This window comes from Triturus cristatus, chromosome 3_2 (genome assembly GCF_964204655.1).
Source record: "Triturus cristatus chromosome 3_2, aTriCri1.1, whole genome shotgun sequence".
Taxonomy (NCBI): domain Eukaryota; kingdom Metazoa; phylum Chordata; class Amphibia; order Caudata; family Salamandridae; genus Triturus; species Triturus cristatus.
The window spans coordinates 282,535,662-282,556,206 of record NC_140584.1 but is presented as its reverse complement, the minus strand read 5'-3'; the positions used below and the strand labels follow the sequence as shown (position 1 = coordinate 282,556,206).

At 45.6% G+C, this 20,545-nt stretch overlaps 1 protein-coding gene across 2 annotated transcripts in view; it reads right to left on the bottom strand.

Moving 5' to 3' along the window:
* Positions 1–20,545, bottom strand: part of TRNAU1AP (tRNA selenocysteine 1 associated protein 1) — a 203,773-nt gene that overhangs the window by 166,710 nt on the left and 16,518 nt on the right. For both annotated transcript variants that reach the window (XM_085647623.1, XM_085647624.1), the window contains exon 4: positions 17,483–17,535. In XM_085647623.1, the coding sequence (XP_085503749.1) occupies positions 17,483–17,535 (53 nt within the window). The remainder of the gene's footprint in view (positions 1–17,482; positions 17,536–20,545) is intronic.

Genomic DNA, 20,545 nt, shown 5'->3' with positions numbered 1-20,545 from the left:
CAACGTTTGAAGACGGATGTGGCGCGTTGGAGGCGCTTGCCGCTCTCGCCGCTCGGCCGGGCGGCGCTGTTTAAGATGATGTCGTTGCCACGGTTTTTATATGCCTTGCAAAACACGATGGATGTCGTTCCGGCTAGTTACTTTCGGGAGGTGGAGGGTCTGCAACGCCAACTGTTTTGGGATGGGAGGCCGCGGATCGCCCTCGCGAAGCTGACGCTCCCGTGGTACGATGGGGGGGTCGCCCTCCCCGACATCAAACGTTATTACTGGGCCTCCCAGCTGGCTGCGATAAACCACGGGCTTTATGGGCCCGCCCTTAATCCGGCTTTTGAAATGGACAAATTGTTGTTGCCGGGTGGCGACTACAATCGTGCGCTCTACTCTAGATCGCTCGACGCACGTTTGACTGGTCCGACGCGGGTCGCGGTACGGGTGTGGCATGCGGCAAACTCGGCGATGGGGTGGAAAGATCGGTTGACCCGGGCGACGCCACTGTATGCCTCTGAACGACTGGGTTGTTTGTGGACGACGAAAGGTTTCGAGAAGTGGGACACGATTGGCATTAGCAGGGTGGGCGATCTTTGGACGAAGGGGGGATTTAAAACGTTTGATGCCCTGAAAGCGGAATACCAGTTGCATGACAGGGAGTACTTCCGGTATGTACAGGTTCGCCACGCGTTGTCTTCCGTGTTCCCGGAGGTCGCGTCCATCCCGGAGTGCTCCCCTTTGGAAGATAGAGTGCTAGATGGGCATGTACCGGATGGCACTATCTCATTGATCTATAAAAAGCTCATCAACGATCGCTCGGGACTGCTGGCTGCCCTCCGTGAGGCATGGGTCGCTGATGGATTGGAGCTGGACGACGAGGATTGGGTATCTACGGTGGCCTTCCCGAAAGAGGTGGCCATACCGGCCCGCCTTTGTTTCGTCCAGCTCAAAATACTCCACAGGGTTTACGTTACGGGACCGGGCCTGATGCGTATGGGATACGCGGTGGATGGGATGTGTAAGCGTGGGTGTGGCATGTTAGGGACCTTCCTCCACATTTTGTGGGAATGTCCGGAGGTGACTCGATTTTGGCGTGGTGTGCATGAGGTGTTGCAAGCGGTCACGCATGTTGCGCTGCTCCCCGAGGCTAGGCGGTGTCTGCTGAATGTGTGGGAGCCGACTGATTATACGGTGACGCAAACGTGGTGGGTGACATTGGGATATATGGTGGCCAAGCGTGACATTGCACAATTGTGGGGCTCCCAGAGGTCACCCACGATTTCGGTATGGAAGGAAAATATGGATTGGTGTATGTTCCGAGAAAAGGTTGTGTATGTGGCGAGAGGTAAGCCTGGGAAATGGGTAAAGGTGTGGGGCCCCTGGAACTCCTACCGCGGCGGGATCTGTACCCCGCCACTGACGCCCGACTTGGCGGCGGCCCTGTCTCCCTAGTCTGCACATTCTCTTGATTCTGTGTTACCGTAACCACTTTGTTTCTGCCCCTGCCCTTCCCCCCCTCTTATTCTTGTAGGTTGGTAGAGCCCTCCCGAGGGGAACACATGCTGTTGCCTAGATTTTTGCCGCCTTGTGGGTTTGTTTCTTGTTTTTCATTTAAAAGGAAACCGCCATTTGGGATGTTTGGGCAATGTGGCCGCAAATGATATTTTTGATCTGTGGGACTTTTTACTGCTTGCTGCTTGTGTTTATGAATATGTTTCATGGTCTCACTGTCTACTAGCGGCCGGCCTGAAGGTTGTAGGCCCATACTTGTATATCTCTTGAACTCTGTAATAAAGGTTTAAAAAAAAAAAAACAATCATGACCGGCCAGAGTCAGTGAACAGTAGACAGCCATATATGATCATATTATGACACTACAGATGAGTACTGACATGACTACCCTTCGGTTCGTCTGTTTCTTTACCTATCAAGTACTGTTGAAATGGGCCCCAGTAAGATTGTGGTCTGGATTGGGAGGGAAGAAGTTCACCATATGTGTCTGACTTAGTATTGCAATAGAACATTTCACTTGTCCATTCCTCAATTGTAGGAATCGGGCCTCTGCCCCACCGCATAGCAATCCGTCTCTTCGCTAAAAGCAGTGAATCCGTTTTGTCACTAAAAGCAGTGTCATCGCCACCAATCGTCTGGAATTTTTGTCGATCGATCTGGTATAGCCTTGGAGAGCTAAGAACGGGTCAGGGGATAGTGTGAGGCTAGTGATATAGTCTATTTTCTGAAATATTTCCCCCCAATACTCCAATATGCTAGGGCAGAACCAAGCTAGATGCATAAAATCTGCCATCGGTTCCGGGCACCGAGAACAGGTAGCTGTCTTACGCAAACCATATATATGCCGACGTTCTGGGGTGTAGTATGATCTATTAATGTACTTGAAGTGTATTAGGTGGTGCCTACCATTCATGGATATCTTTTTTTGTCATCTCACAACAATATTGCCATTCGTTGTTCTCAATTACCCGGGCCCGGTCCCTCTGCCAGTCATGCCTAGGTTTGGAGAACTGAACCGATCTATTTGCTTGTGTGATGTTATATATTCTCGAAACTAATTCTGGGGGTGAAGGAGTCTTGATGACGTAAGAGAGGGCGTGAACTTCCAGGGGCTCCTGCAAGCAGTTCCCTAAAAGTGTTTTTAGGGCGTGCCGAAGTCGAAGATATTGAAAACGCACCAACAGTGTAGGGCAGGAGCCATCCGCTGTCAGCTGTTCCCAACTGCGGAATTCCCCCCACAAAGAGGTCGCCTATAACAGTGATGCTGACTCTGCTCATGGCCTGGGATGCCCCACTTTCAATACCGGATGGAACCAGGTGCACCACTCTAAGGGGGTCAAGGGAGAGTATAAAATAGCGCCGGCCTGTCTGTCCAGCAGGTTACGCCAGGTATGGGAGGTGGAATTAATAGAGTCTAGAATACTGTGCCTACGTGTAGGATTCCTGAATAGCCCCTGTAGGAGTGTGTCAGTACCAGCTGCGATTCTCTCTCTCTCTATATATATATATATATATATACGGGGGGAGTAGTGGGGCAATGCAGCCAAGTGTAGGCGTGGCAACACTGTGCAGCTCTATAGTCTAGGTCTAGATACGGGGCGTTGAGGCCGCCCAAAGAATACGGCAAAGTGAGAATGTTCCATTTTACCCGGGGTTGTTTGCCAGCCCAGGCTAACTTTAACATAAGGGACCTTAATTTAATGAATATGTGTTGTGGAAGGACCATGGGTATATTCTGAAACAGGAACAACAGTCTAAGTAGGAGGACCATCTTCATCAATGAAACACGTCCCAGTAGTGAAAGTGGCGTCCATCTAGTCAAGTCCTCTTCTAGTCTGTCCAATACTTTCACAGAATTAACCAATACTCCTTCTGGGTCAGTATGTATCTGAATCCCTAGATAGCGTACAGACTCTGTTGTTCAGTTCAAACGGAACTGCATGGTAGGAGGGAGGGTAAATGCGGTCAATGGAAAAATCAAGGACTTATTCCAATTAATGTTTAGTCTGGACAGCTGTACAAAACAGACCACTTCATTCAAAACTGGGATGAGGTGGGTGGAGGGCTCCCTAACATATAGTAGTAGATCATCAGCATATGCAGAGACTATTAACAGATAACCTGGGAAGCATACCCACCTATGACTGTGGTATTCTCTAACAGCGCATAACGATGGTTTGGATACCAAAGCATACAAGAGAGGGAATAAGGGGCATCCCTGCAGAGAGCCCCTGGATATGGGTATCGGAGCCGTCACCAGATTTCCCAGCTTAATTCTAGCACGCAGCGCTACATAAAGAACCTTAACCAGTTGTAAAAAGACTTCGCCCACACCCACCCGCCTGAGTACCATTTCCATAAAAAGGCCATTCGACAGAATCGAAGTCCTTTTCAGCGTTCAAGAACACCGCTGCTGCGTTAATTTTAGAGTTGATATACTGAATAGCAGCTCAGGTTGCGCCCTGGGACACATCCAGCTTGCTTGACCCCCACTAGGCCCAGAAGCAGTAGAGGGATGCGATTGGCCAGTATCTTAGCGAACAGTTTTGTGTCTATGTTTAACAGGGACAAGGGTCTTTATGACAAGCAATCACTGGGGGTTTTTCCAGGTTTGAGGAGGGTAGCGATCAATAGTCATGCATTGAAGGGGGCATTAGCTTACTCTCCGCCATCTCTTCAAACAGGGTAACTAGGTGTGGGATTCTTGAAACGCTTTATAAAAGGCGACAGTCAACCCATCAGATCCCGGGGCGGAGCCACTCTTCCATTGATGACAAAGCAACCCTAATTTCCCTGGGGTGTAGCAGAGCCGTGAGATGTTCCCTATGGGAGTCTGTGAGCCAATCGAGGAGGATATGTATCAAATAATCCTCAATAGCAGAACCAGCAGGGGGCATCTGTGACCTATAAAGCTCTGCATAATATCTACTGAATCTATCCGCAATGTCTTTTGAATCATATATCATACTACAATCTTCACCCTTAACTTCGACTATGGAGTTAGTTTCCCTCGGGGGACGCTGCAATTTAGCTAACAGGGCTCCGAGGCGTTCGCCCTCCAAGTACACATGAGCTGTGGTGTACTTGCCTAAGTACTTGACTTCAATATCAGCTGTGTCCTGGAATTCCTCCAACAGCACTTTAATATCATTTAGTATCCCAGCATGTGCCGTCCGATGGTGATCTTGCTCCAGGGCTGCGATGCCTGCCTCTAGTTTGGCAAGCCTGTTTTGAATGGACCTGAGAACTCCTGCATGCTTAGCAATTGTTTACCCACAAATAAAAACCTTAAACGTTTCCCAGACTGTTGAAAAGGCAGAAACTGAGCCTATGTTCTCTCTAAGAAAAGTTATCAATAGCTGTAGCCATTTCTGAGCGAAACACCTGATCAAGTAGAGAGTACGGCAGAAACCTCCATGTGAATGGGGCCTGTCTACATGTAGGGGCTGTCAATATCAACTGCAATGGAGAATGGTCAGAGTAAGTTCTGAGGAGCAGTTCACAATTCGACACTAGAGGGACCAGGCTTTTAGAAAACAGCCAGTAATCAATCCTGATGTGGATGTCATGTGTGGCAGAGTAGTGTGTGAACCCCTGGGTGGCGGTTGGACGCTGTCTCCAGACATCCACGAGCCCCAGCTGCTCCATGAGCGCCGATATGGCGCTGGCTGCTGCAGGAGGTTTCCTTGGTGGGCTACGTGATCTGTCTTTATTGAGGTCAAGTAAACAATTAAATTCTCCCCCCTACATTTGCGGCAACTCATTGATGTTAAGCAAGCGCGCTGTCAAAGTCTGAAAAAACTGAGGGTTGTCATAGTTGGGTCCCTGTTTGTTAACTAGCCGAGCGCTGAAGCCCTCAGCATGACAGCAGGCTACAGTAAATCTACCATTGGGGTCGACCTCTTTTTCATGCAAGGACAAACCAAATCTAGAGTGAACCCAAATGAGGATCCCCCCCTTGCGTGCTAAGTAAAACCAACTGCGGAAAAAAGGCCCTGCAATTGCAGTTTTGTGAGCATCTTAGTTTGGGGGGGGCAAGATGGGTTTCTTGTATCATTGCTATATCTACGTGGTGTCTTTTCAACATGGCAACAACCTTTCATAGCTTGCGATAATCGTTAAGGCCCCGGACATTCCATATCCAGAGTTTAATTGACTTGGTCGTCATGCGTGGTGTTCGCCAACAATGTACATTACATATTAATTCCCAGTGTCATACATCATTGCAAGGAGCGTAACTAAAATCAGAATGCCCTGAATTACCTTTAATGCGATAATGAACCTAAACCCCCCACACCCACCCACCCACCCATGCTATACTGACCCAAACTTGGCACAGACAATCCCTCAGCCCCCCAACCCGTAAATGCAAAAACCCCCCCAAAAAACACAGAATAAACATTCCACAATATAAACAAACCCAAATGTCGACGGTGGGTTACACATCGGGCAGATGTTGCCTATTAAACATCGAAAGATAGGTATCAGAGCCTATACAACAGTGTGCTCATCCAATACTGATCAGCTCAATTATGCATATTAAATGTTGTGACGGTACCGCCCCTAAACCCCCTGGTAGGGTACCATAACTAAGCTACCTCCCCACACCATTCCACAATTGAGGACACACCACAGTTTTATATCAAAAGCAGAAACGCATTCAGGGAAATGTACTGTTCTTCGGGGGCCGGAGTATCATCGTCCAAGTAGGGGCGGGTTTTGGGAGATCCCCCGCTTCATTTGTCGCTCTCTCTTCTTTTCAAGAAATGCAAAACCTGTTTAGAACCGTTAAATATGCGAAATGTCCCATTTGCGCGAACCCTTAGCTTCGCTGGGTAAATCATATTATATTCCAGACTCAGGTTGCGCCGCTTCCGTTTAACAGGGACAAATTGACGTCGTGCATCCTGGACAGCTTGTGTGAAATCTCGGTAAATAGATATTTCTGTGCCCTCGTATCTCAGGGATTGTAGTTCCCTGGCTTTCTTTAATGCAGTGTCCCTGTCTCTATAGTTGAGCACCCGGGCGATAATACGGCGAGTAGCGGCCCCAGGGACCAGTCAGTGAGCGAGAGACCTCGGAGCGCGCTCGATGAGGAACAGGTTAGAAAAGGTATCTTTGTCCAGGAGTGTAACCAGCAATTGTTCCACAAAGAGTTCCATATTAGGGATGTTGAAAGATTCAGCAATACCCACTATGCGCAGATTGTTCCTCCTTGAACGCGCCACCAAGTCCTCTGCTTTAGACTGAACTGAGTGCAGTAGCTTTTCTAGCTTCATAGTGGACTTCAAAGTAGGGTTCAGTGTGTCCTCAGCGCCCAACACCCTCTGTTCAACAGTGTCCAATCTAGTAGCTTGTTTTTCCAGCCTCTCCGACATCCTGTCCATCCTGAAGGAAAGGGCGTCTATCTTTCCATCAACGTTCGTTAGGCTAAGATGCATGGCCATGAGAATCTGTTTTATATCAGAGTCGGTGGCAGTGTCACCCATCTCTGAAGCAGACTCAGATGCATTCTTCTCGGCGTCTTGTTGTCTGGGGGTTTTACGTGGCTCAAATTGCAACTTGGATTGCGATTTCTCTGTGCGGCCCATGTTTGCCTCTGGGATCAAGTTGAAGTCGATCAGGAGTATCACCCTAAATGTAGGTCGCTGGAGCCCTACACAGATTACCTCGCGGAGGAACCCACCACAAGGGTCAGGGCCCTACCAACTGCGTGAACAAAGGTCGCATGCATCCACCACGAAGCACCACCACCTTATAGTAGATATTATCAGGGGCCGTATCCAACAGCAGCCTCCCAGTCAGCCGCCATGTACCCAAGGGATGCGGGCACGGAGGCAGCAGATGGACACCCCAGTTAGACCATCAAATCCTGCAGTTCGTCTCTAGGGTACACCACAGATCATGTAGAGCCCACAACCCAGGAGGCCGGGGGGGAAGAAGAACAGGCCAGCAGCCAACCCAAACACTGAAGGCTTGGCAAGCGTATCCAGGCCCCAAAACTGAACGTGCTTGTCACGCCGGTGTCTCCAGGGGGTCGCAGCATCAACACCGCAGCAGGAGCCAGGAAAAGCTGCGCCACACAGAGTACTCCAAGCAATAGGGGAGTGCCTCACGGAGTCATACCGTAGACACAAAGTGAGAAGAGGCTATCACTGCCTGGAGAAGGGCTGCATATAACGGGGGCTTTACACACACAACCTCAGCACCGAGGGTCTGCCCCACTGTCCCAGCGTTATACACAATATTGCCCAAAATTAGCCATGTCCTCAGGGCAGCCCCAGCACAGCCCACCCACCGCTCGCTGAAGAAGGGTAATGGAGCGTGGGGGACTACAGCCTCAGTAGTCCCAGCAGGAGGGGCAGATAATGAAGCAAGAGCGCCCGCGATTCAGCGAGGCGCTCGCCTCTCCCAGTCAACAGGGATGCTGATTCCAGTGCCGTGAGCGGGAGGGGTCAGGAATGCCAAAGTCAATAGCGGGGGCAGCCGAGAGAAGCGCAGGACGCCCCCACCACTCACCGCAGCAGTCACGGGTCCAACAGCGCACCGGGACACCCAGCAGCTGTGGGGCCGCCATGCCTCGCTCCGACGGACGAGACTGGGAGACAGCAGGGCGGGATGACAAATGGTGCTTCAGCAGCAGCGGCAAGCACAGAGCCAGGCCCCACAGCGACAGCGCAGACCTCCAGGTAGGTCGCACACAACAAAAGCCAGGCAGGAAGCAGGCCGCAGCGCCCAGATCATGCGAGTCCCCCATGCCTCGTGCGCTCAATACGGATTTTTCTTTTTTCTTTTTGGGGTCCCACGGCTGCCAATAAGGTCCCACAGGTACCTGCAGCAGCAGGGGGACGATTCAGGTGTTCCATTTGGTGAGCAGGATCGAGTCGAATGAATGTCGGCTGGCGGAGATACCCTAAAGTGCGGCCATCTTGTGGCCAGGCTTCACTGCAGATCATGAACAAATTTGGTGCAGATCTGGCCTATTGATTAACAGGCAGAAAACAGTATTGTTCCCCTCAGCTACGCTTGCAATCCAGCCTGTCTCGCAGTTACTGAGCTTAAATGTGAGGGGGACCACTTCTGATATTTAGGGATACAGGTGGCAAACACATCGGAGGCCCGATACCATTTTCATTTAGTAGAGTCTTTGACGGCCTCGAGGCATCAATTCGCTTCTAGAACCACCTACCTCTCTCGGTGATGAGCAAAGTAGCCCTTTGCTTTGGTGTTGTTATCCTGCTGTCTGCATGCCTTTCAGAACGTCATGAATAGCATTTCAAACTCCAAGTTTGCCAAATTAAATAGCCTCCTAGTGTCCTTCTTGTGGGCTGATAAATGGAGCACAGTAAAGGTGGGCATCCTGAAATTAGATACTGAGCTGGGGGGGCCTGGAATTACCGGACCTGCAGCTCTATTATTTTGCGTATCTTTTGCAAAATGCAGAAGAGTGGTGTGCAGATGGTCCGAATACAGGGAAGTCCCTTCAGGGGGAGTGGGGTGCTAGTGTGGACCTTCTGCACGGCCTCATGGAGGAGGTGGGTATCCTGAGAGATTACACATTTGTTGTACAGCAAGTGACTGTGGCTTGGGAGGAAGCGGTAACCCAGGTCTTGCATCGGGCCACTTACTCACAATTGTTGCGCCTCCGTTGGCTAATGCCTTTCAGATCCTTACAATCTGTGATGGATACGTCGCAGTGATTCGAGGAGGGCTCAACCATGGCTGGTGACTTTTATCGGAAAGGTACTTTACTCATGATGGGCCGGGCACAGGAACAGCTGCAACAGGGGCATTTCTTGCACTATGCAAAGGTGTCCCGAACAATCCGTGAGATTTGGACAGGTTTTCCTGAGGAGCCTGCGGAGTCCCAGACATTACAACTTCTGTTGTATCATGGTTTTGACCAAGGCTTAATTTCCCGTATCTTCAGAGCTCTTAAGGGAGATCATTGGACTGATTGACAAGAGTGCATGACAGATGGACTGATGGCTTGCCTGAGCCACTTTCTTAGAGCGACTGGAGGAGAGCCTTTGCTCAGGTCTGGGAGGTGGCTAGCAATGCAATCGAGCTCACCCAATTTTAATATTTACACCACACATACTTGAACCACAAAGGTTACATAGGATTAACAGGGTGCGGTCAGCTGCCTGCCCTAGATGTGGGTCGGAGCCAGCATCCTTTCTCCTCAGGACGTGGGAGTTTTGTAACTTGTAAGGCTACTGGGAAGGGGTCCTGCGAGCTCTCAGAGGAGGAGGGGGGGGAAGGGGGTCAGTTGCATGCAGGTGGAGGCCTCGGTCGATCACTGCCTTCTGGGGGTGCTACCGACCCTTAAGAGAGAGGCCAAGTTAAGGCACAGGTTCACACTTCTGGGCCTGGTGCTTGCTAAGCTATGAGTCGCAATCCATTGTGTTTAGCCCAGATTGCTGACAGAGGTGAGTGAATGACCTGCACTGATGAGAATGTTGAACAGGATTTAGAACTATGGGGGATACGTTGACTAGTTTGATGGAGGTGGAGTCGCCAGTGGACCCTACCAGGTGGTGTGTGGGATGTATATACATGCAGTGTCGGGCAGTATGTGAGTTTGAGTGTGGACATCTGGCATGTGATGCCGACAATATGGGGGTTATGGGGTGAGACCCTCTTCCTTCCTTCTTGTTCTCCCTCTTTTCCTGCACTCCCTGCGCTCCAAGTCGCCTTCTCTGTGCCTCGTCTCCCTCTCCTTAACTCCTTGAGTGTGCTGGGGGCAGGGGGGGGGGGGGGGGGAGGAGGGAGGAGGTAGAAGACTCTTATGTGGGAGAAGTATTGTCATAGATGATCGTGACTGCTGCTCAGCTTTGTATGGGGTTTTATTTTTATTTTCTCCAATTTATTTACAGTTAAGATTGCACATGCTGTTTTACACCGAATGTGAGGGAATTGATGGTATGTTGTCATTATGGTGAAGTTCAACATAAGAGATACCAGCCCTACAAAAGGACCAACATCCTTCACTGTAAAAGGCAGCTACTGAGATTTGATAGAAGTCTATCCGGCTGCTTTTAGAGTTCATGGAAATGGCATGAGAAAGAGCCATGTGTTTATGTGCTTACAGTCATTTTAAGAATCATGGTACAAATAATGAATAAAGGAAGTAAATGTGAAAAGTTACCCCTCATCTTTAGAGAGGAAGACAGGATTTGAGGATAATGAGTGAGAGACTAATGCACCAGACACTAAATTCCCAAAGTGGCAAGGAAGAGAACTCCTACCCTTAACATGTAACCCAGGAGTGATCTCCTTTGACCATCCAGTAAGTATTCGTGAGGCACTTTGTGCTACTGACACAGCAAAAATGAAATAATCTGGCTACTACAGCATGAATCACTTCTGAAGGGTTAATCAGCATAAGGTAAGCATGGGGTTCAATCAAAGCTTAGTTTATGATAAAGAAACAGCCTAAACAGCCTGGGAGTCATATTAAGAGCCTTCCTCATGTACAGAAGCGTTTACAGCTACATAATCCTAAATTTGAAATTCTAAATATGAGAATCCCTAGGGTGAAGGGTAGCCAGAAAGAAAAATAAACAGGGGACCTTACCCAGCCATAGAGCAGAACAACACAGCTCCCTCGCAATGTTTATTCAGGGACAGATAACTTTTCCCTATAGCTGCGTTAATAGATGGGTTAAGGTGATCAATTAAAACTCACAAATTCTATAAGTATTTTTAGGAGGTGGGGAGAAACACTGCAATGGGAAGATTTGGTTTCTAACTGCTGGGTTTTTGGATTACACAAACACCAAAAGCCTTAGTATCATTATGGCATCTATATGCTCTCTAGAATGCAGTAAAAGTCTATTTTTGGAAACATACTTCTCTCTGCACCTAGACTTAGAATATATTCTTTCATTTGCATTGACTATCTTGGCTGGGGGTGTAATATCCTCGCAAGCCTGTCTTTTTAAAGAAGCAACGTTCACACGCCTCTACTAATAATTTTCAATCCCCTCTCATGAGATTACCCATTGAAGCATTAGTGATCAACAGACAACGTGGTGTATTCAAAACTACTACCAAGTACACTAACATGATAGATTGACTGTCTTCTATCCAACAAAATCGCAAGCTTCCAGCCACTTATGGCACAGTGTTAACATGCCATCTCCTAATGCTCATTGCCCAAACAGTAACTCATAATACCCTGCACCGTCCATGCTGCGTCTGGCATGACAACAAGTTAGAGGCAGCTGGGCCATACAGAGTGCAGGAGGGTAGTAAGTTGTTATGTATTGTCTAACGCCCATTTTGCTGTTGTTACTTTAAGGTATCTTAGTAATGTAAGTGTTATCTGTGACTCGGTCTGATTCTAGAATGTTGGTGTGACATTCAGATGAAGACTGAGTTACTGAAAGAACAAGTCGTGGGTCCTCTGTATTGGAATAAACTACATTACTTTCTACCTAGTCTAACGCTTCCGGAAGTTATTTGGATCATCTTTAAAGGAACCCTTACTACAAGGAGACAGTGCTTTCTGACCTATACTTGTGACCTGATTAAACTGCCCTCAAATCTATCCAGCAACATGTCGACACTGCCACCCCCTTCGTCCCCCAATTACATTTGAGCAATAACATGCAGGATTGATTTTAATATGTTATAAGGGTGTGGTATTAAAGTATTGTACTCACTGGATACTTTTTGGATTTCAGTATGGAAAGTAGACCAGAGGACATATTGCGTTTTGAATCTTCAAATATCGGATTGCCCCATCACAAAATTTATTAGCCACAAATAAGGGTGAGCAATCTTTAGGCCAGTCTCCCAGTCATCTAGTCTTAAGGAGTTCACAGTGTGTTAAACATTATTATTTACTACTTAACCTCAATTTAACTAGGCCTTTATAGATTTCTGGGAGTTGACGACAATGGAAGGAAGCCCAGGACAGAGTTGATCGACTCCCTTTGGTCTGTTGTGTTGCTTCCGCAAAGTGTCTACTCCAATTGATAAAATGATGTCTTCTTCCTTTTGAACTGCTGTCCATGTTTCAAATATATGTGCACGTTTTGGATTTTATGAACTATCGAAGACCCTTTTTGGTTATTTTGCTTTGACTTAGGGGAACAACTGTTAGAATTTTTAGTTGCACCTTTGTAGTCTTTAGATGTCTCTTATTTAGGGCTAAGACATAGGAGAGGGTTTCCACTTCCGCCGGGTATATACATTTAATTTGTGATACATATGACTCCATGATTGCGCTAATCAGTGATGTTTGATGTGTTTCTAGATGGAGGGTGTATTAAATTAATTGCTTTCTCTCTTAGGGCCTGCTTAATATTAACAATCCTGTATTTCATTGGCAGACAGGTTTTATACTTCCACTTCTTTTTATCCAAACTAAACACAACATAGACTTCGGAATTAGACGTTAGTTAAAGTAGAGGGTCCATGATGCCCTGGTGAAGACCCCCTAATCGAAGAACTTATTCTTTATGGGCAGAAACACATTGAGACCGGTTTATTGAAACACATCCCCTCTCATCTCCAGGTTTTGATTTTGATTAAGCGGGACCTTTGTCTATTTGACATACTATTAACTATTGGAATGAAAACTATTTGATGTGAATATCAATAATATCTCCTATCACACCTTTTGGGCCTTGGTCCATTTCATAGGAAGCGCTAAAATAGCTTTCCAAATAAACATTTTAAGCTTAATTCCACACTTGGCATACTCCACAGCCCACATACACACAGTCTACAGTCCAGACTAATCACCACTGATTGTATGGTACAAGGCGTGGTAAATTAAAGACACCCTCAGTCTCTAAGCGCATCACTTCCTCATACATTTGACTGGTCCATGCTGACCAGGTCTTCTTGGTCTTTCGCTAAACCTCCGCTTAGCAGTTCTCTTGCATCAATTTTTGTCTTCTTCTCTACTATGTTGCTTACTTTATACTCCAGCTCCCTCTTTTTTTCCTATAAACATTACACAGCCATACGCCAATCAAGAATAATCTATTGTACAGTTATCTGAAAACTAAACTGATGCACCCATTAGTAGACTACCTGAATTATATACAGATTTGCAACACCATTATGTACCATATGTATGTGATTAGCCTTTGTCTCCAATATAAAATCAATAAACACTTTTCAAATTAAAAAATAATAATGTCAACGAAAATAGTACACTTGATAAGGTCATCTGAACGCAAAAACTCACAATTTGCAAACCGCAAACTGACCAGACTAATGGTGCAAATCCTATGTATTGTGCTGTCCCTTTATTTAAGTGGTTCCTATATATTAGAATTACAAAAAAATTTAACATGCACAAGAAATGAATTGCCTCTTTGAACTCAAATAAATGGGGTTTCAAGCTCCACACAAAGGAACTCTTTTCTTCACAATCAGGAGGTAAAAAAGGCTGAGTCTGCCTCAAGTCTGGACTCAAAATAGCTCGTTGGAAAACACCACAAGTACAAAATCAGGAACATTCAACGAGTGCAGATCTACAGATAACCTTGAACAGATAAGCCAACATAACTACGGACACCGACAAAAACACAGGTACACATTCGCACAAACCACCTGGCATTCAGGCCCAGGTTTAAGAGTTTGGCGTACAGGGTGCTTCTTCATAAACAAGACGGACTACCCTCCCCACCCCAAACTACTGGCCCAATGGAGTAGAAGAGTTGGAGGAAGGACAGTACACCATCCACCTATTTTAGATGCAATAGTGGAATGCATGCAGTCACCAATGCACAAAGATCAGCAGAGGTAAACAGACTGTCACACATAGGCACACCCTGCATGCACACACATATACACACACACCCCACTCCCCCCATTTGCAGACAGTACACAAGCATGCACACAGACGTATAAGGAATGAACAAGTAGACCAACAGAAGCTAGACAAAGAGACAGAAGCAAGAAAGACTGGTACCGTCTTCACTTTACTCTTTATCCTCTGGACAGAGAAAATTGAATATTAGGTGGAGTGTCAACTCTCATTAAGATCTTGGCCGATACTTGTAAAATTAACAAACTGTGTGATGGAAACCTCAGCCTCCATGCCCTTTCCACAATTACAATGTGGAGGTAGGGATTCTAAGTGCTGTCTGCATACCCACTCCACTCTTGAATCATTAAGCATCATATGTACAAATGACATACTTAGGATTAAATAAAACACTATCAAATGACACATTTAGGGTTTTCTGATTGATCCATTCATACGATTCCTGGTATTTCTCCTTTAGGATTCAGATAGGACTGGTATGCACATGGTTGGTCCAGGTCAGTAACGGCACAATGAGCTGAAACTGATGGAATGTACCTAAAGTCACAAGGAATGTTTAAGATTCATTTGAGCGCTTCCTTCTATTCACCACTTTTACTCTTTCAATAAGTTGCCTTATATTACCCAATTATTCCTAGATATGTATTCAAAAGTTCACTGATCCACAGGAACTCAGCTGCAATTCACTGATGAGGTTTATGTCTTGGTTACCTTTCTGTACCCATTCAGAGGACGCACCTTAGAGTTCAGATAAGACTGCCCCTTGTGGGATGGGGACAAGACTGATTTCGATGTGTCTGGTCCATGTCTATAATTGCACACTGAGCTAAAAACGACTGCCCACAGACTTGTCATTCAACAAACACATACAACACTCAAAATGCACTATTTTGTTAAATTAAAGCCAAAATATCAAAACATGGTGACAAGCACGAAAGGCATCTTATAGCAAACACTGCTTGCATTGAAGTCTATCAACCTAACAAAATACATTTTGTACATACAAAACCACTTGCATACACGTTGACATGAATTATTTCGCTTAGCTGGGCCACCAAACATTTTAATTAGCCTAGGTGTACATTTCCCTGCAGACAACCCACATGATGAAATATATCCTTTTAATGGGCCACAAAGAAATCTTTGAAAATAAAGGCTTGTTTTCATCAGGCAATTTAGTGATAAAACTTCACATGCTTTTACAGCACATACCTGTCTTCAATGCAGTTTTTGTAAAGACAGACCTTCAGGTTTACCAGTGTCAACAATGAAAACAGCACATACCACATGGTCGTAGTGTAATCTCTAAACTCTATTTCCAAAGCATAACAGCTACATATCCTCTTATTTAACCTGTCAGTGCTAGGATTTCCACACAGCAGAGCTACTAGGCCCTGACATTTGAATCCGCATAACATTTATATGAATGGTGCAAACATTCATTAGGCTAACACCTTAAAAATGCATTATCTCACAGAATTACCCATGCAAGATACTGCGCTGGCTGTCCGGGCAGATAAATTCCCTGATTCACAACTTCTTATGGAACCAAGGGCAGCCCCATGTAGCCCTAGCGAAGTGCTTAAAATCTACATAGGTGGGTGGGATCGTTACGTCCGATGTCAAAGTCTACTATACAGCATCACATCTGTTGATTATTAATGAATGGTGAATAATACTCACGGCGACCTGGCTCAGGCAGCAGAAAAATGGGCCGTGCAGGAATTCTAGTTCTGTGTCCTCCCATAGGGAAGTGGGAAGGACCGGATGCTCCTCCCCAGCAACCACAATAGAGTGAAAGGAATGGCAACCACAATAGAGTGAAAGGAATGGCAACCACAATAGAGTGAAAGGAATGGCAATCTGGCCTGTCCCAGATGGGCTGGCGTGGGAGCCTTACAGAGCAAACACCACTTTGGGGCAGTGACGCACTGAAAGTAGTGGCAGCGCTAGAAGGGTTTCGACGATGGGATCTAATAGGGATCACATCACAGGTAGTTGTTATGATAGGCGCAATGCTGAAGATCTTCCAAACGTTACAAGAAGAATTTAGCTTGCATCGTGGGCAATTCTATTGATTCCTGCAATTCCGACACACACTGATATCACATAGCTCAGGCTTAGAGGAACTCCCGGAGTTCAAACTGCTAAAAGGCCAATTGCTTCTTGGGGACCTGTGAGAGCACAAGGCCACAAAAAAATATCAATCACTGATACACAATCAACCAGACTCCGTCTAAGAATTAGGATCCGGCTGAGAGGCGGCTGGGGTGAGCTCACAGATGTGGAATGGGCTGAAGTCAATGCCCCCACTAGAGGTTTGCTATAGCAGCCAGATTCCACCTCATACAGATAACAAATTCCACCTCATACAGCTAAAATATCAATAATGGGTATATCTCACAAGGCCCAGTTAATGGAGGATGGGCGGGGTCGCTTACCGCTCCTGACTCAGGTGTCAGTGGAGGAAGGCGACCTTCTTCACACAGTGTTTTACACTGACATCAAAATGGGAGGGAGTCCTGACCTGCTTAAGTGCTGTTTTGGGGTGGAACCTACCAGACCCTACACTTGTACTTCTACATAAGAGTGACGAACTAGATAGTGACAGGTACGAAACGGCCCTTCCATACTTGAGACTAATGGTAGCCAGCCAAAGAATGTGGCACGCAGATGGAAAAACACAGAGCACCCAGCATTTAAGGAATGGTAATAGGGACTGGGTGATTGCATGATCTTAGGGAAACCGGAATATATAGCCAGGGATGTCCCAGGAAATATGCTAAGATATGGCAGGCATGGGCAGACTACTGGGGGATTTGTCTAGAACAGACAGACTCCGTATCCGGATGGTTGGATGAAGCAATCAAGAGTTTTGGGGATCAAAATCACTGATCTGGGGAGTGACACTGTTTCGAGCAGGAGAGAAACACCACTAAGGTAGAGAGGGTAAAGGGTGTTGGAGGGGAGGTGCTAAGAATCGGCATCAATACTGGATTACTGTTCTTTGCTATTATAGTTTAGTGACAAAAAAAGAAAAACACTTGTAATGCCTGTAATTTCAATGGCATCGATCCGAAAAATGTCAATAAAAGGTGTTATTTAAAAAACAAAACTACAAATCCAACAATAAAATCAACAATACTGTTCAGATAAGAAGGCTGACTGATCCCTGCTCAATAACTCTTACTTGTTTTCTGGAGGTTTTCCATATGTGGCATAGTTCAGGTTAAACCGCTTGGTCTAATGAAAATTAAGAGAAAAAGGGAAAAATCAATAAAGACAAAAGAATTAAAAATATTTGTCTTACTATTTTATTACGCATTCTACTGAGCCAGGTTTACAGAGCGCTCACAAACTGCCTGCTTAAGCAGACTCATATCTTCAGAAATTACATAGTGCAAAACACAATTTATTATAGGTGAGGTGAAAGCACGTGGACTTAAAGGGAGCCTTAGTTTAGACATTTGCAGAATAGGATGTTGAAACCATGATGTTAAGGGGCAAACCATAAAGCAGGCAGCAATAACTGCTGTCAAATACTAGGAGATTGAGCATGCCACAGGACTTCCAGCACCCCGCACCAAAACAGTCATGTTCACAATATCCTTTCTGGAGTGTCTCATTGATTTAGAATGTGGCATCTGAGGCAAGAACCTATTTCCACTCTTCCTCACTGACATCATCTCACGGAGTCAAGTTTGCAGTGTACATGCTCTGCACTTAAGAACTTTTTTAAACACTCACATCCACACAATTTTCACCATACAGCCACCATTAATTAAGCAGAGTCAATAGTAATCAACCCGTGAAGAGAAAGTGACATGAGACAGCTACAAAGCCTGTCATGTGCTATTGTCTGCATCATATGGATCACTGTACTCTTACCATACAAAAACATATTTAAAAAATCTGTAAATGTAAGGTCTGTACATAATACTGCAATGAAGGTTTTACAGACAAGATACTCATCATTATATTTCAAAGAACTTCAAGATATAAACCCAGAGGCATAGTCAGGAAGCACATATGTCCTTTTCCGGTTTTAGTTGAAAATATTTTATTTGATTTTCACAAATAACACAATACAATTAATATAACTCAAAAGAAAACAATCGAAACCTCTAATCAATGCTTCCTCTCTAAAAGACCGGAGTCATTAATCATACCACACTACTTAGCCAGGACGATCTTCAAATTAGGAACTGTTTCTCTGAAAGTATGTATGTAGCTATGTGGCATTTGTACACCGTGTAACTAGCCAAAAAGGTGGTGGAGCACTGCACAGGGTGAAAGGCGCAAGCATACAGTCACCAAGAGTGGCATGTTACTGCACTGCGAGTCCTTAAGGATGTTGTTCCAGACCATGAGTGCATAGATGGTGAGCTTGTCTGCAAGATAATTTGGTCATGATGGCTTTGTATACAATGCAGGTGGTTTTGAAGATGGCGCAGGCTGACAAGAGGAGACAATGGAGTTCCATCAGGATGAGGGTGATCATATTTCTCTTAGCCTAGGATGTGACTTACTGAAGTATATCAATAGCCCTTAAGAGGCACCAGTATGGAAACTGGGAGGCTTTGTGGCTGGGCGTTAACACCATCCATATGCAAGTACACGAAGACTTGAATAGCAGTTCTGAAGCCGCTTTTTGGCAACATATATTTTCACGTTTGTTTTTTTAGAAGAGATAGCTGGTACTAAGCCGTCTTTGTTTTTTTGGCAATGTACTCCTTGAGGGTGAGGATGGTGTCCTAAGTGAATCCAAGCAACTTGGCATTCAGTGAAAGTCGAGGTTCTAAACAGTCAAGGGTCATGTCATTGAGCCAGGTTTGTACCACTTCTTGCATGTTGTTCTTGGGAAATAGCAGGAATTCTGTCTTGGCTGGTGTAAGAAACTGGGACATTACTTGCAAGGGATGTGAGGCCTGTGTAAGTAATAAGTGTGCAATTGTCTTTTTATTGAGAACCAAGTACATAGTTTTAACACTTGACTCTCTCTGGGCAGTCCAAAACCTAGTTCAGGGACGTGGTGTGGGCTAGCAAACTCAATTTGCAGGCACAAAACAAAGCTCAATAAATGCTTTATCTTTGAAAATGTACATTTATTAAACACACTACTAAATACTGCACATTGAAATACAAATATATACTTCAGGTAGATGGAAATACTTTTGGTGACACTCGTGTAGTAATACATCCTTTGTAGTTCCTGAATCCCATTATCACAGTGCTCACCAGATGTAGCATCACACTATGAGGGCGTGTCGTATACATACAGCAGTCCTACTGGCTTTGTCAACAGGTTACCACTTCAATATATACAAGACAGGTCTATTGGTTTTATTAAAGGATCACCACACCAATACATGAAAGGCACGCCTACTGGCTTTGTCAAGGTTGGGGAAAAGATGTGACCTTATGACTAAAGTGGGCGACTTCGACGCTGGGGAACCGGGTTTGAGTCTCGGCAGGGACGCTCACCATCCTGTGATTCTGGGCAAATTACTTAATCTCCCAGTGCCTATAAAAAATGAATGTGTCATGGTGCTCTTGTAAAGCGTTCTGTACCTTCGGGTCAAGTTTGCGCTATATAAAACTCGGGGAAAAAACGAAAAACAAAAAAAAGGGGGTCACCTCATGAAAATATATAAGGCAGGCCAACTGGCTTTGTCAGGGTGTCACCACATTAACAATAACCATAATTCCTATCGCCATTAAAACCAATGGAATAAATAACCATATTCAAATGCATTCATTATTAATATAAGCATTGTAATGTTCATCAAGAATAGAATATTTGAATTAAAGCACTTTAATTCAACTAAAACTTGTGTTAAAATCTTTGTTTTACACTCTCTATGTCACATAATGCCTCCATAGAACACACCTCAAGGAGTCCCTGCCGTCCCCAGCTCTGGGAGTACTCAAACGTAGGCTGCTTCATCTTCTACAGCCCTCACCCCACCATCAACACATTAAGAGAGCATTGGTAATGCCCCTGATTTTCCTTGGGGCATTACAAAGCAAAATAAATCGGCAAATAAACCCACACAGGGCATTATGAGGCTCTCCCAGGAGCAGAAGCTCGCACACCTCTTCCTCAAAAGGACATAGTTAAGCAATGATGTGCTGACCCTTGGGCCAAGATCCACCCCAGAGTAATCTCAAGAACTACAGCGGAGTGCCACGCTCTTATTTCACTGCTCTAGTGTCAAATCTCGAGCTCTAGCCACCAGGAGTATTTTCAACA